This window comes from Somniosus microcephalus, chromosome 3, assembly GCF_052327205.1.
Source record: "Somniosus microcephalus isolate GS21.2 chromosome 3, FLI_Smic_1.0, whole genome shotgun sequence".
In the NCBI taxonomy this organism is placed as follows: Eukaryota; Metazoa; Chordata; class Chondrichthyes; order Squaliformes; family Somniosidae; genus Somniosus; species Somniosus microcephalus.
This window is the reverse complement of record NC_140989.1, coordinates 47958213-47971895: the sequence shown is the minus strand read 5'-3', so window position 1 is coordinate 47971895 and position 13683 is coordinate 47958213. Positions and strand designations below refer to the sequence as shown.

General features: G+C 44.7%; 1 protein-coding gene across 1 annotated transcript in view; it reads left to right on the top strand.

Moving 5' to 3' along the window:
* LOC147121027 (calpain-2 catalytic subunit-like) overlaps positions 1–12064 on the top strand; it is an 84654-nt gene extending 72590 nt beyond the window's left edge. The window contains exons 7-12 of the mRNA XM_085980331.1: positions 120–205; positions 2846–2920; positions 7831–7991; positions 8633–8802; positions 10215–10226; positions 11849–12064. Coding sequence (XP_085836457.1) covers positions 120–205; positions 2846–2920; positions 7831–7991; positions 8633–8802; positions 10215–10226; positions 11849–12064 — 720 coding nt within the window. The remainder of the gene's footprint in view (positions 1–119; positions 206–2845; positions 2921–7830; positions 7992–8632; positions 8803–10214; positions 10227–11848) is intronic.
* Positions 12065–13683: the final 1619 nt, after the last annotated feature.

The window sequence follows — 13683 nt, the reverse complement described above, 5'->3', positions numbered from 1 at the left end:
TAATTTTTGCTTTATTTCTCCTGGAGGGTGTTACACAACTGACACTGACTATTTATTTATTTATTTCTGAGGCCACGGATGAAATGGAAACATTATGGGAATGTATTTTAACCTTGTAGGTGGATTATCAAGGTGATGAGGAGAAACTGATCCGGATCCGGAACCCTTGGGGTCAAGTGGAGTGGACTGGATCCTGGTGTGACAAGTAGGTTCTTGGGCATACAAGAATCCCATTTCTGTTATAATGGTTATCAAACATGTTTACGATCTTGTTGGAAATTGTCACTACGAACTCGTCCTTCAGAATTCTGCCCTCCCTCCCATGTCAACAGACGGTTTGTGGGTGACAAGCCATGACCCCATCTCCTATAGTTAATGACACTACTACGTGTTATTCAGCAGCAGCAGAAGAGTGCTAAAAGGCGGCACGTGCCTCAACCAGAGCGGTTATCAAGAGGACCATCGAGGTCTTGGAGTCAATGGGCTGGATTTTCATTGAGGAGGCGGGACTACAACTTTTGGGGTTGTAGTCCCGCCTCCATCGAGTTCTAGCCAACCCATGCGATTTTGACTTGATTGACCTTGTTGAGCCCGCCCAGCGGGCTCAGCAAGCCAATTAAGGGCCACCCGGCAATAGGTGACATCACAGATTGAAATTTCATCTGTCAAGACCTTTTGACAGATGAAATATGAGCGTTTCACAGCTGTTTGAAGCTGTCAAACACTGACAATCTGTACTTCAGGTTAATTCCTTCCTCAGGATGATTTAGAGATCTCCCCAGAACAGAAAGCTGAATGCTGCAATTTTTGACAGCTCGCGGCCATTCTGCTTTCTGTGCCGGTGAGATGAGGGGCTCCCGAGACCTGAAGGAAGGAAGGCTGTAAAGGTAAGTACATGTAAGTAAAACTTCTTTAAACACTTTACACACACCAAACACACTTACCTCTGCACTCATGCGCCCGTCACTCACCTGAACACCAGACATCTCGACCCCTCCAAGCCCTTCATCCCAACGGCACGCCTTGCTAACTTGGCGTGGTTTGGAGCCATCGGGAATCCCACATTTCACCAATGAAAATAGGGATTAGGCTAAAAACTGCCTAACTACTTGTTAACAGGCAGTTAATTGGCACTAATCCCCTTCCCGCCTCAGGGAGGCGGGTCCCAGTGTGGGTACCCGCCTCCTTTTAAACAGACATGGAGGTGGGTTGGGGGCGGGATGGGTTCATGCCCCCCCAATTTCGGGATTTTAACCCCCCACACGCCACCCTCCATGGCCCAATGAAAATCCTGCCCAATGTCTCTGCTTTGACAGGTCGGGGGGGGGGGGATTCTGCAATATGCTGCAGTTCATGTGTGCCACATAGTTGTGACCTGCTGTGCCCCGCACAAACTCATCATCAATAAAAATCTGGGCATAGTCATTCTTGAGGAGGCAGCCCTAGCTGTTTTGGAGGCAGAAGTACTTGGAGGAGAGCATCAGGGTGACCATCAGTCAAAGAACTTCTCTGTGACCTTCTTCCCTCACCTTCAAATAATAAACAAATCCTTCAGTTCAGTACCCATCCTAGAACATCAATATACATCAAATCTTTGTCCCTGCATGATTACACCAAAAATAAACACCTGATTGAATGTTAGCATGAAATAAGTGCATAATTTCCTGTATGGCTGTAATCCGCATGAATAACAAAGCACAACATTCTCTCTTAATACAATAAACTCCAAAAAACAGATGCCAATTGCCAACCTATTCTATCCTCCCTCCAAGCTTCCTCTGGCTGTCTAAACGTGCCTTTCTCCAGTTCTAGAGTTTATCCCAGGTGCAAACTGAGGGCTAGAATCACTAGCGGAATTGGGCCTTTGATCTAAAACACTAACAAACCACTTTTGAAATTGTAGTAATGCCATTCAATCAAACAAGATCCTAGAACCAGCCCTTCAAAGCAAATAAGTAGAATGGCCCGGATTCGCTGTCATTACCCCTCTGAAACTGACCACAACTTCAGGATGGAGCACATGCGCATCTAGACGTGGAAATCCTGAAGTTGTGGTAAGTCATTCACTGCTCTGACACAGGCTGCGCTGTGGAACATCCTCATAGCTGGTAGTTGGTGTGACCAGTGGAACTGACAAAAACTTGGGCTTTTCCTTTGTAATACTGCTGTTAAATACCCCATTAAATATTAAGCCTTGTTGGAATAGGTATAACTGGGGTTTTAACAGCATGTTGAGTGCTAAACAAACGTACTGCCCGTGAAAAACTAATTTTTATATTTGTGGAGTGTTGAATTGCTCCACTAATATATAAAAATTACAATTTTTTTTTAGAACTTTTAAAGTTTGTTCATAATATTTCAGCTTCTACCGTATCTCCATGTGAGAGTCCCAATCTTTATTTCGCCCTCTTAACATTTTACAAAAGTCAGATAAAAGCAGCTTTTCATTTCCTGGTTTGCTGTCTGTGAGAATTCTTCAATGTGATTGGCTGCTTGGACAGCTTGTTGGCATCACTGCAGCTCTTCACTGCGAATCCCCATCAGATAGCGCTGCAATCAATCACATGTCGAAAAAGGCAAGCTTCTCACCACATAGATCGCGAGATCTCTGTGTGGGCAGCTTTCTTCGGGGCCAGCGGCAAGTGTCTTTGCTTCGCCACTGACCTCAAATTATGGGCCATTATATATAGGACTCCAAAATCAGCTTTGTTGTTCCCAAGTCAGTTTAGCACCTGAGCAAATAATGGAGCTCACTGTGATGAAAGCTGATGCATATGTTCACATGCCACTCCTGTAAATTGTAACAACATAACTGTTTTTCAAAGTGTTGTTCATCTGATTCCAGTGCACCTGAGTGGAATTGCGTCCCTGATGAAGAAAAAGAGCGCCTATGTAACCAATCAGATGATGGCGAATTCTGGTAAAGTAGATTCAGTCCCTGATCCTATTTATGGGTTTTATGACTTGTTTACACATGGTTATAATACTGGTAAAACAGGTCAACCAGGTAGCTGGAAATCTAAAATAAAACACAAAATGCTAGAAATATGCAGCAGCATTTGTCAGAATTGGAAGATGTTACAGATTATAATGAGGAACACAGCAAGGGAAAAGGGGATGGGGAATTATATTGCCGTTCCTTCTTCGTCGCTGGGTCAAAATCCTGGAACTCCCTCCCTAACAGCACTGTGGGAGTACCTTCACCACACGAACTGCAGCGGTTCAAGAAGGCGGCTCACCACCACCTTCTCGAGGGCAATTAGGGATGGGCAATAAATGCTGGCCTTGCCAGCGATGCACACATCCCATGAAATTTTTTTTTAAATGACCACATACATAAAGAGAGAGATTACTACTGCACCAGTTCGCCACCACCTATTTTATTTTTTTAAAGTGTAGATACGTAGTAAGCCCACAGTGCAACACACTATAGGTAGAACAATATCTTGCATTCGTTTGGTCCTTTTAATATAGAAAAGTGTCCCAAAGTGCTTTACAAAACTGTAATTGAAAAATAGATGCTGAGCCACAGAAGAAGATACAGGAGAGGTGATGAAATGTTTGTCAGAGGTGGGTGTAAGCAGGGTCTTAAAGGAGGAGAGGGAGGTGGAGTTGCAGATGGCTTTAGGAAGAGAATTCGAGAATGTGGAGCCTAGATGGCTGAAGGCACAGCCAAAAATAGAAGAGTGAAGGGAGCAGATGCGCAAAATGCCAGATTCAGAGGATGCAGAAGCTTTTTTGGGGCGTGGGGGTGGGGTTCGGTGGGGGAAGATTGTAGAGCTGTAGGAGGTCATAGGTAGGGTCGAGCAAGGCCATGAAGGCACTTAAACACAAAGATGAGAATTTTAAATTTGAGGCACCGGGGCAGGGGGGGAGTCTAGCTCTGCGAGGATTGGTGTGACAGGCAAGTGGGACTTGGTGCAGGTTTTGATACCGTCAGCCTAGTTTTGGATGAGCTGAAATTTACAGAGGGCAGAGGATGGGAGGCCAGCCAGGAGACACTTGGAATAGTGAGGAGGTAACAAATGCATGGATGAGGGTCTTGGAACCATATGGGCTGAGGTGAGAGCGGAGTCGGATGATTGTTACAACGGTGAAGTAGGTGGTCTTTGTGATGGAGAGGGTATGGGATAGGAAGCTCTGCATGGGGTTGAATAGGATGCAGAGGTTGCGAATAGTCTGATTTAAGCCTGAGGCGGTGACTGCGGAGGTGGTTGGAGTTAATGGCGAGGCTATAGAGTGTGTGGTGGGGTTGGGGGGGTGGGGAGCAATGGCAGTGGCTTGGGTCTTCCCAATGTTTAGCTAGAGAAAATTGTGGTTTATCTAAGCCTTGCATGTTAGATGAACAGTATGACAACACAAATGTAATGGAGGGGTCAAGAAAGGTGTACATGTGGAGCTCACCCTATGCCTGCAGATTATTTTGCCAAGGGGCAGTATGAAGATGAGGGGGCCAAGGATTGATCCTTGTGGAATTCACTGTTACTAAGGGGTAGATTTTCCTGGAGCCGTCGGGCGGGGTCTCAGGCATGTGGGGGGGGGGGAAATCCCAAATTCGGGGGTCCTGACACCATCCCACCCAAAACCCGCCTCCATGTAAGTTTCACAGGAGGCGGGTACCCACCCCGCACTGGGACCCGCCGACCCGAGGCAGGAAGGGATTAGTGCCAATTAACTGCCTGTTAACAGGTAGTTAACAGGCAGTTTTTAGCCTAATCCTTATTTTGAAGGGTGTCGTGTGGGATTCCCGACGGCTCCAAACCACGCCAGGTTAGAGCAGGTGGGCCGTCGGGTTGAAGGACTTGGAGGGGTCGCGATGTCGGTGCTCAGGTGAGTGATGGGTGCATAAGTGTAAAGGTAAGTGTGTTTGGTGTTTCTAAAGTGTGTAAAGAAGTTTAAATTACCTGTGCTTACCTTAACAGCCTTTCTTCCTCTAGGTTTCGGGAGTCCATCACTCAGCCGGCACTGAAAGCAAAATGGCTGCGATCTGTCAAAAGTGACAGCCTTCAGCTTTCATTGCCGTTGACAGTTCTAACTGAGTCTGTGTAGAAGGACTCAGGTTAGAAGTCAGACTGTCAGTGTTTGACAGCTTCAAACAGCTGTGAAGCACTGATATTTCATCTGTCAAGAACTCTTGACAGATGAAATTTCAGTCTGTGACGTCACCTGTTGCCGGGTGGCCCTTAATTGGCCTGCTGAGCCCGCTGGGCAGGCTCAACAAGGTCAATCAAGGGAAAATCGCGCGGATTGGCTGGATTTCGATGTAGGCGGGACTAAAACCTGAAAGTTGTAGTCCCGCCTCCTTCCCGACAGCTTCCGGAAAATCTACACCTAACTGTGCAGGGGCAGGAAAGATACCATTGCTAGAGATTTTCTGGCTATGACCAGATAGTATAGATAGAAGTGGAACCAAGTGTTGGCAGTCCCACAGAGCTGGACATTTGAGGAGAATGGAAGTGCAGTGAAATCATAAGGGGACGAGAAGAGATAACGCAGCCTAGTCACAGAGAATGTTGTTCGTGATTTTGGTTAGGGCCGTTTCAATGCTGATTAGCGAGATTCAAACGGGGAATTTCGTGAGAGATGTGCACGGATTTGGGAGGCGACAACGCGCGCAAGAACTTTACAGAAGAAAGGGAGGTTGGAGATGGGCGGTAGTTTGCAAGAACAGAGGGGAGGAAGGTGGAAGTTTTGAGGAGGGGTGGTGATGATGGTGGTTTTGCAGCACCTACCAATAACCTGCTCACCGATGCTCAGTTTGAGTACCGCCAGGATCACATTGCTCCAGACCTCATTACAGCCTTGGTCCAAACATGGACAAAAGAGCTGAATTCCAGAGGTGAGGTGTGAGTGACTGCTCTTGACATCAAGGCAGCATTTGACTGAGTGTGGCATCAAGGAGCCCTAGTAAAACTGAAGTCAAGGGAATTGGGGAAAACTTTCCACTGGCTGGAGTCATACCTAGCACAAAGGAAGATGGTTGTGGTTGTTGGACCCAATCATCTGAGCCCCAGGTGTTCCTCAGGGCAGTCTCCTAGGCCCAACCATCTTCAGCTGCTTCATCAATGACCTTCCCGCCATCATAAGATCAGAAGTGGGGATGTTCGCTGATGATTGCACAATGTTCAGTTCCATTTGCAACTCCTCAGATAATGAAACAGTCCCTGCCCGAATGCAGCAAGACCTGGACAACATTCAGGCTTGGGCTGCTAAGTGCCAATTAACATTTGCGCCACATAAGTGGCAGGCAATGACTATCTCCAACAAGAGAGAGTCTTAACCACCGCCCCCTGACATTCAACGGCATTAATATTGCTGAATCCCCCCCCCCCCCCCCATCAACATCCTGGGGGTCACCATTGGCCAGAAACTTAACTGGACCAGCCACATAAATACTGTGGCTATAAGAGCAGGTCAGAGGCTGGGTATTCTGCAGTGAGTGTCTCACCTCCTGACTCCCCAAAGCCTTTCCACCATCTACAAGGCACAAGTCAGGAGTGTGATGGAATACTCTCCACTTGCCTGGATGAGTGCAGCGCCAACAACACTCAAGAAGCTCAACACCATCCAGGACAAAGCAGCTCGCTTGATTGGCACCCCATCCACCACCTTAAACATCCACTCCCTCCACCACCGGCACACCATGGCTGCAGTGTGTACCACCTACAAGATGCACTGCAGCAATTTGCCAAGGCTTCTTCGACAGCACCTCCCAAACCCGCGACCTCTACCACCTAGAAGGACAAGGGCAGCAGGCACATAGGAACACCATCGCCTCCAAGTTACAAACCATCCTGATTTGGAAATATATCGCCGTTTCTTTATCGTTGCTGGGTCAAAATCCTGGAACTCCCTCCCTAACAGCACTGTGGGAGTACCTTCACCATGTAGACTGCAACGGTTCAAGAAGGCGGCTCACCACCAACTTCTTGAGGGCCTTTAGGGATGGGCAATAAATGCTGGCCTTGCCAATGACGCCCACATCCCAGGAATGAATTTTTAAAATCTTAGTTACGAAGAAGTCCATGAACTCCTTTCAGTTGTTGGCGGCGAGGGAGGAAGGCAGAGGAAAGGGGTTTAAAGAGATGGTTGATCGTGACATTGAAGCCAATTATATGCAGATATACTCAAGTCTGCACCCCTTGGACTTGGGGGAGTTAAGATGAGGACCACACCAGAGCAACCAACTGGGATAGCAGACAGCAGAGATTTCCTGTGGACAAGGAAATCAAAGGTGGTGGTGAGGGAGTGGTTGAGAAAAATTAGTGGCAGCAGATGTATTGTGGTGAATGCAACTACAAAGGCTAGGCAGTTGGGAGCTTGAAAGAGAGTTATTTCCGGAGCAGACAGACGAGTGTGGGGTTGGAAGAGGGTAGGGTGATGTGGATGGTAAGGGGTAGAAGGAAGCCATCAGGTAAGACCTTGTCTGTGATCGAGATTATGGGTGTAGTGAATTAACATTTTAGAGGGAAATGCATAGACGGTAGTGATTGATTCTTTGGCAGAATACAAGGGGCAGTGGTGGGGTCAGGCAAGCGGGATGGGAAGGAGGTTGGTGAGGTTAGCCCCCAGCGGATATTAAAAAGAGCACCTCAGATGGCTAAGGCTATTTTAAAAAGCTAATAGAATTCTAAGGTTTATCTCAAGACTTGCAGAATATAAAATCCCAAGAAGTAATGAATGTGCCTATATTTAAGAGACAAAGCCCATTCACAAATAACTGCATTTGGGTAATTAAATTACAGTTAGCCATTCTTTGACAATAGTAAGGGTACTTTGTCCCCAATTGTCTTAAAACATTTTTGTTGTTCCCCTACCCTCACCTTGCAGGATGTCATTTTCCGATTTTCTAAGCAATTTCTCCCGAGTGGAAATCTGCAACCTCACTCCTGACACTCTTGCCAGTGATGAAGTTCACAAGTGGAGCATGAAGGTGTTTGATGGGAGCTGGAGGAATGGATCTACTGCAGGGGGATGTCGAAACTACCCAAGTACGAAATTCCAATTTCCCCCTCTTTTTGGCATTATCTTTTGTTGAATTTATTACGTTTAGTAACTTGGCAACACTGTCAGAGCAATGACATTGCGTATTCTCAGCCCTAGACACTTTAATGTGCGGGTTTGACTTCACTTTGGGCTGAAGATAATTTAGTAAATATCAAGGCCCGCTATTACTGCTTTACATTGTTTTCCTGTGCCAAGTCCGTACTATTCAGTCTATTTTGAATGTTTCTGTTAAGTCAGTTTTTTTTAATAACTGTGAACTCTAGCAAACCCCATTTTTTTCATCAGTAATGACAACACTTTTATTCAAATACAACAGAGGCTAACCAAAGTTCTCCTAGAAATCTAATGTTACTTCCCTTCTTTTGTATTCTATTCCTTTGTCCACTATTCAGTAGCGGTGTTAACCATTTAAAATAAATGGGTTGGGTTAATGCCGGTGTTAATAGCAGACCAAGCAGTGTCATACACTACGTTATGTGTTCATTCACTAGTATCACCAACAGTAATTTCTAGGCTGTAGTGAAAAAAGGAACCGCTCTGCATCGATCCTACTGGAATGATGTGTATATTCATCAACTGTTGAATGGCTGATCTGATTGCTAACCATTTTGGTTTCCATTTATAGAAACATTTTGGACTAATCCTCAATTTAAGATCCAGTTGGATGAAGCGGATGATGATCCTGATGATGACGATGATAAGTGTAGCTTTCTGGTTGGTGTGATTCAAAAGAATCGTAGAAGGCAAAGAAAAATGGGCGAGGACATGCATACCATAGGCTTCGCGGTCTATGAGGCAGGTTTTAGGATTTTACTTGCCTCTTGTTGCCTTACAAAATAAACAAAAGGGTAAAAGAAATACAATAATAGATTCCTTCAATACTAATCTCTATGAGCTTTCCAGGTTCACATATTCACACAAACAAAAAAAATGACCATACAAAGCTAATGGTGCAGACCATTGAAAACTTGTCAGTATTTCAATAATATAGTATCATGTCTGGTGAAGAGCACTTTTCAAAAGTTGGTTTGTTGTTCGAATATTATTGTTGAACCAGACCTGTCACTTCACTGGACTGCACATGATTATGATGCTCTATTCTACCAGTCATTTGCCACTAACTTTTAAAGAAGTAGGTATCTTTGTTTTCTGTATTTCCATTGACTGATGGCTCCTATTGTAATACACTGGTTCAGATGGTGCAGCATGTGCAGTTTGGTTAGTGTTGAGCCACGGCATTGCACATTGTAGCCAAATGATAGTTGAATCACTTTTAAGCCAGCGCACAGAGCTGGTCAGCAACCTTGGTACTCAAGTCTCTGGAGTGGAGTTTAACTCCACAGCCTTGTGACTCGGGTGACCGTGCTACCAATAAGCTAAGGCTGACATGGCAACGTGGCAGGCAGAAGGCTGGGAACCTAGTGGTAACTGGTAACTCAGATGTCTTGCGTTTTATAATCCCAATATGGCAAGTTGTGACCTTAAATTTTGTAAATCTGGTAATCTGTGGATTAGCACTACAAAATGACTGTTAAAGCTGCCAAGTTGTTGTAAAACACACTTCCTTTAGGGAAGGGAATCTGCCACCCGTACCTGGTCTAGCCACTAAATGAGTCTCGTCCCACATTTATATGGTTGATTCTTAATGCCCTCAGGATAATCAGGGATGAGCAATAAATATTGCCATAGCAATGTTACCCCCCCCCCCCAAGTGGAGATGTGAGAATGGTTGAATGTTCTTGAGCTTTGCTTGATTACTTTGGGTATAGAAAAAAAATATGCAGAACCTTTCCCTCAAGTGATGAAATGAGTGGAATAGTGTCCGTGACAGGAAATTTTTTACATGGTTAGAGGTTGGAGCTCACTTAACGGGTAAATGGCCTTTTCATATTCCACACTTTCTTGTGTTCCTTGTGCAGAAAAACTTGTAGCTCCCAGGGGCAGATGGTGACAAACATTCCATTTGCTTGTAACTTAAATGTGCTTGCATGACTCAGTGCCGAAGCTTCACCAATGTAAAAAGGCATTTTATGGCACAGACATTATTAACTCTGTCATTAGTGCTATTACTGAGATGTTACTATGGGATTCACTGTTGTCACAGAACTTGAAAACATGAGCTCAGTTGTGTTCGAATGACACAACTTATGCAGTTCTTTTAACCTTGTAAAAGCTTTTAGACTTACGCTGTTTTCTTTATTCCATAGGTCCCTGACGAGGTGCGTAGGATTAAGATCCAGAACTACAAATTTTTAATTCGATTTTTATATGCAGGTGGTATTTTGCTAGTTTTTAATAATACATGGAGTATTACCCGGTTAATCTTCAAACCAGTTCTGAGAGGGCTACTAAAAAAATGGCAAGTTTTTTTTTCATTTAATATTTTCCCCTTATTACACACCATACTCCAGCCAAGGGAGCGAGTAACTGACCTGCTCCCAGTAATACTCCTTTGTCACCTGCTAGGTGGTGCATGAGAGTGGATTTGGTGAAGGAGAATCTCCTTTTTTGACACTGACATTGTGGCTGTAAAGGATTTTTGTGGGGGGAATTGAGAGCAGACTCGCATTTTACCATGCCATTGAATAGCACACTGACACTCCAACTCCAGTAAGTGTCCTTTTTCAAAAGTGGCTAACGGCTGTCTAACTCTCCCTAATTTGTGGCTCTAGAGTTGGGGTCAAGGGCAAGCATTCAGAAATCAGTGTGGGGTAGAAATTCACCTTGGCCACTAGCGCAAAAGGGGTACTGTCACATTAATCGAACTGAATATCGGGCGGCCGAAGGCAGTGGAACTGAATATCGGGCGGCCGAAGGCAATGGAACTGAATATCGGACGGCCGAAGGCAATGGAACTGAATATCAGGTGGCCGAAGGCAATGGAACTGAATATCGGGCGGCCGAAGGCAATGGAACTGAATATCGGGTGGCCGAAGGCAATGGAACTGAATATCGGGCGGCCGAAGGCAATGGAACTGAATATCGGGCGGCCGAAGGCAATGGAACTGAATATCGGGCGGCCGAAGGCAATGGAACTGAATATCGGGTGGCCGAAGGCAATGGAACTGAATATCGGGCGGCCGAAGGCAATGGAACTGAATATCGGGCGGCCCAAGGCAATGGAACTGAATATCGGGTGGCCCAAGGCAATGGAACTGAATATCGGTTGGGGCGTATAACGGGCAGCTGATGCAATATCCATTCAATATCAAAGACTGTTTTGTGCTGCCGGAAAGACGAATTTCTGCCCCTGCAACTTTTACTTTGGAGTTTTTCTTTTTTTTAGTGTTGTGAAGGGAATTTTCCTTGGAAACTTCAACTATGATATTGCCAGTAGCAGATATTGAATTCAGAGTTCACCATTTTTTTTTTTAACTGTACTCTAGCCTCTTTTTGCATTCAATAAAGTCTTGCCACAATAGACAGTTCAGCGTTTGGACAGTATCTTTGGGTGCTGTGTAGCTCCTTGTTAGGCCTGCCCAGAACATACATTTGCAAATGACCAAAATGGATGAAGAATGCCATTGGATTATTTTTTTCCTCTTGCATTGTCTACCTAACCCTACCAAGACAACATGTTCCTCAAGGGGATTCTTAACAGTGAAAGAGGATGAGGAGTTGACTAATATTCTATGCTGTTCTGTTGCTTGCCTGTTAGTGGTGATATCATTGTGAATGGAGTTGGAGGGAAACCCATTTAGTGGAAATGAATTGTGTGCTGTCTATAGTACAAATCTTAGATTTGAGGTATTTTATATAATCTATGTGGTGTAATAGCATTTCAAAAACATTGCAAAATCAGAAACAAGTTGATGCCATTTTTTTTGTTTCTATAAATTAGTATAAAAGCCAAACTAATATTCAACTGAGGAGAGATTTTTTCACGACCCATGCATCCAGCGCGAGATCAGAAACCTTCATCAACCTGCGAGAGGTCATGAGCCGGCTGGCTCTTGAACCTGGACAGTATTTCATTATACCATCCACTTTCCAGCCAAATAAAAATGGAAACTTTGCGATTCGTGTGTTTACAGAGAAACAAGTTGATTTACAGTAAGTATAAACAGCACAGGTAAAGGGATTGGCTATTAGCAAATGCTGTGAAGGGCAGTGGTTAAATCATTTCTTTTAAAAAGGGAACATTTGGGAACTGGATGGTGCCATTCCTCTTTTTTTTCAGGATTTTTTCAGGATTTTACTATATTTGTCACCCCTCGACTTGGCTTTAAATCCAGCCCAGAATGTCCTCTGAGCTTGTCCTGATCCGCTGCCGTAACTTCAACGGAAGTGCGGTGGAAACCTCGTTTACATGTGTACACGGGATTTCCACTACACCTGTGACTAAATTATGATGGAGCAGGACCAATTCTGTGGAAATTCCCATCCAACGACCTCTGCCTGTTCTAAGGATCCTACACAAAATGTTTTTTAAGTTATATGGAGAGATTAGGGAAGCTGGGATTGTTTGAGCAGCGTAGGTTAAGGGGAGATTTAATAGAGGTGTTCAAAATTGATGTGGTTTTGATAGAGTACATAGGGAGAAATTCTTTCCACTGGTAGGTGGGTTGGTCACCAGAGGACACAGGTTTAAGGTACTTGGCAAAAGAACCAGATGGGAGATGAGAATTCTTTTTACACAGCAAGTTACGATGATCTGGAATGCACTGCCTGAAAGGGTGGTGGAAGCAGATTCAATAGTAACTTTCAAAAGGGAATTGGATAAAAACGTGTAAAGGAAAAATGTAAGGGCTAGAGTGGGGAGGGGTGGGGGGGGAGGCAGTGATACTAATTGGATAGCTCTTCCAAAGAGCCGGCACAAACACGAGAATAGCCGAATGAACTCCTTCTGGGCCGTATGATTATAAGTAGTCTGAGCTTTGTGAAACTGCAACATCACTCATGTCCAAAGGGTGGATGATGTGCCGAGTGGAAATGTTACACTGGCACAGTCACAGACACTCATTTGAACATTAGTAAATTATTAGATCAGTGTAGATGGAGCTTCTAATTTCATGAGCCCTGCCTGTTTGCCCAGTGAATGCACAACGCTACCACTGCAAAATGTGTTTAATTTCCTAACACTTGCATCTCTCAAGAAAAAAAATACTATACACTCAAACATTATACTGTTAATTTCAGACAAAACAGCAGAAATACAGTTTGGAAATCAAGATTCCTTTCTCGCATAGTTTGCTAAATCTGAGCCTCATCTTTCTTATGTACAAATGTTAAAAGGTTAAGGATGTGCAGAGAGGGATATTTTTTAAATGTCAAGGTTAGAATTAAATTGCATGCAACTAATGGATTTGGTCATAACAAAAATGTTATGAAAGTATACCAAACCAAGCTCTCCCACCACCACCCCCCCCCCCCCCCCGTCCCCATGGCTCCGTGGATTTGCACGTGTTAAAATCTGAACCATACAGACGAGGAAGGTACCAGGTTTGATGAGTTAGCCAATCTCAACTGGGGGAGGCATTATTGTTGGTCTCTGTATCCCTAAGCTAGGTTAAGCTTGGCCAGCGTTCCCCCCCTGATTGCTCTCCCGTGTTGGAAAGTGCACACAGGTGGACACTGGCTGAGTGTGGGATTGGACTCGCCTGTGATGCTCCCCATAAAAAGAAAGACTTGAAAGACTTGCACTTATATAGTACCGTTCACGATCACCAGATGCCC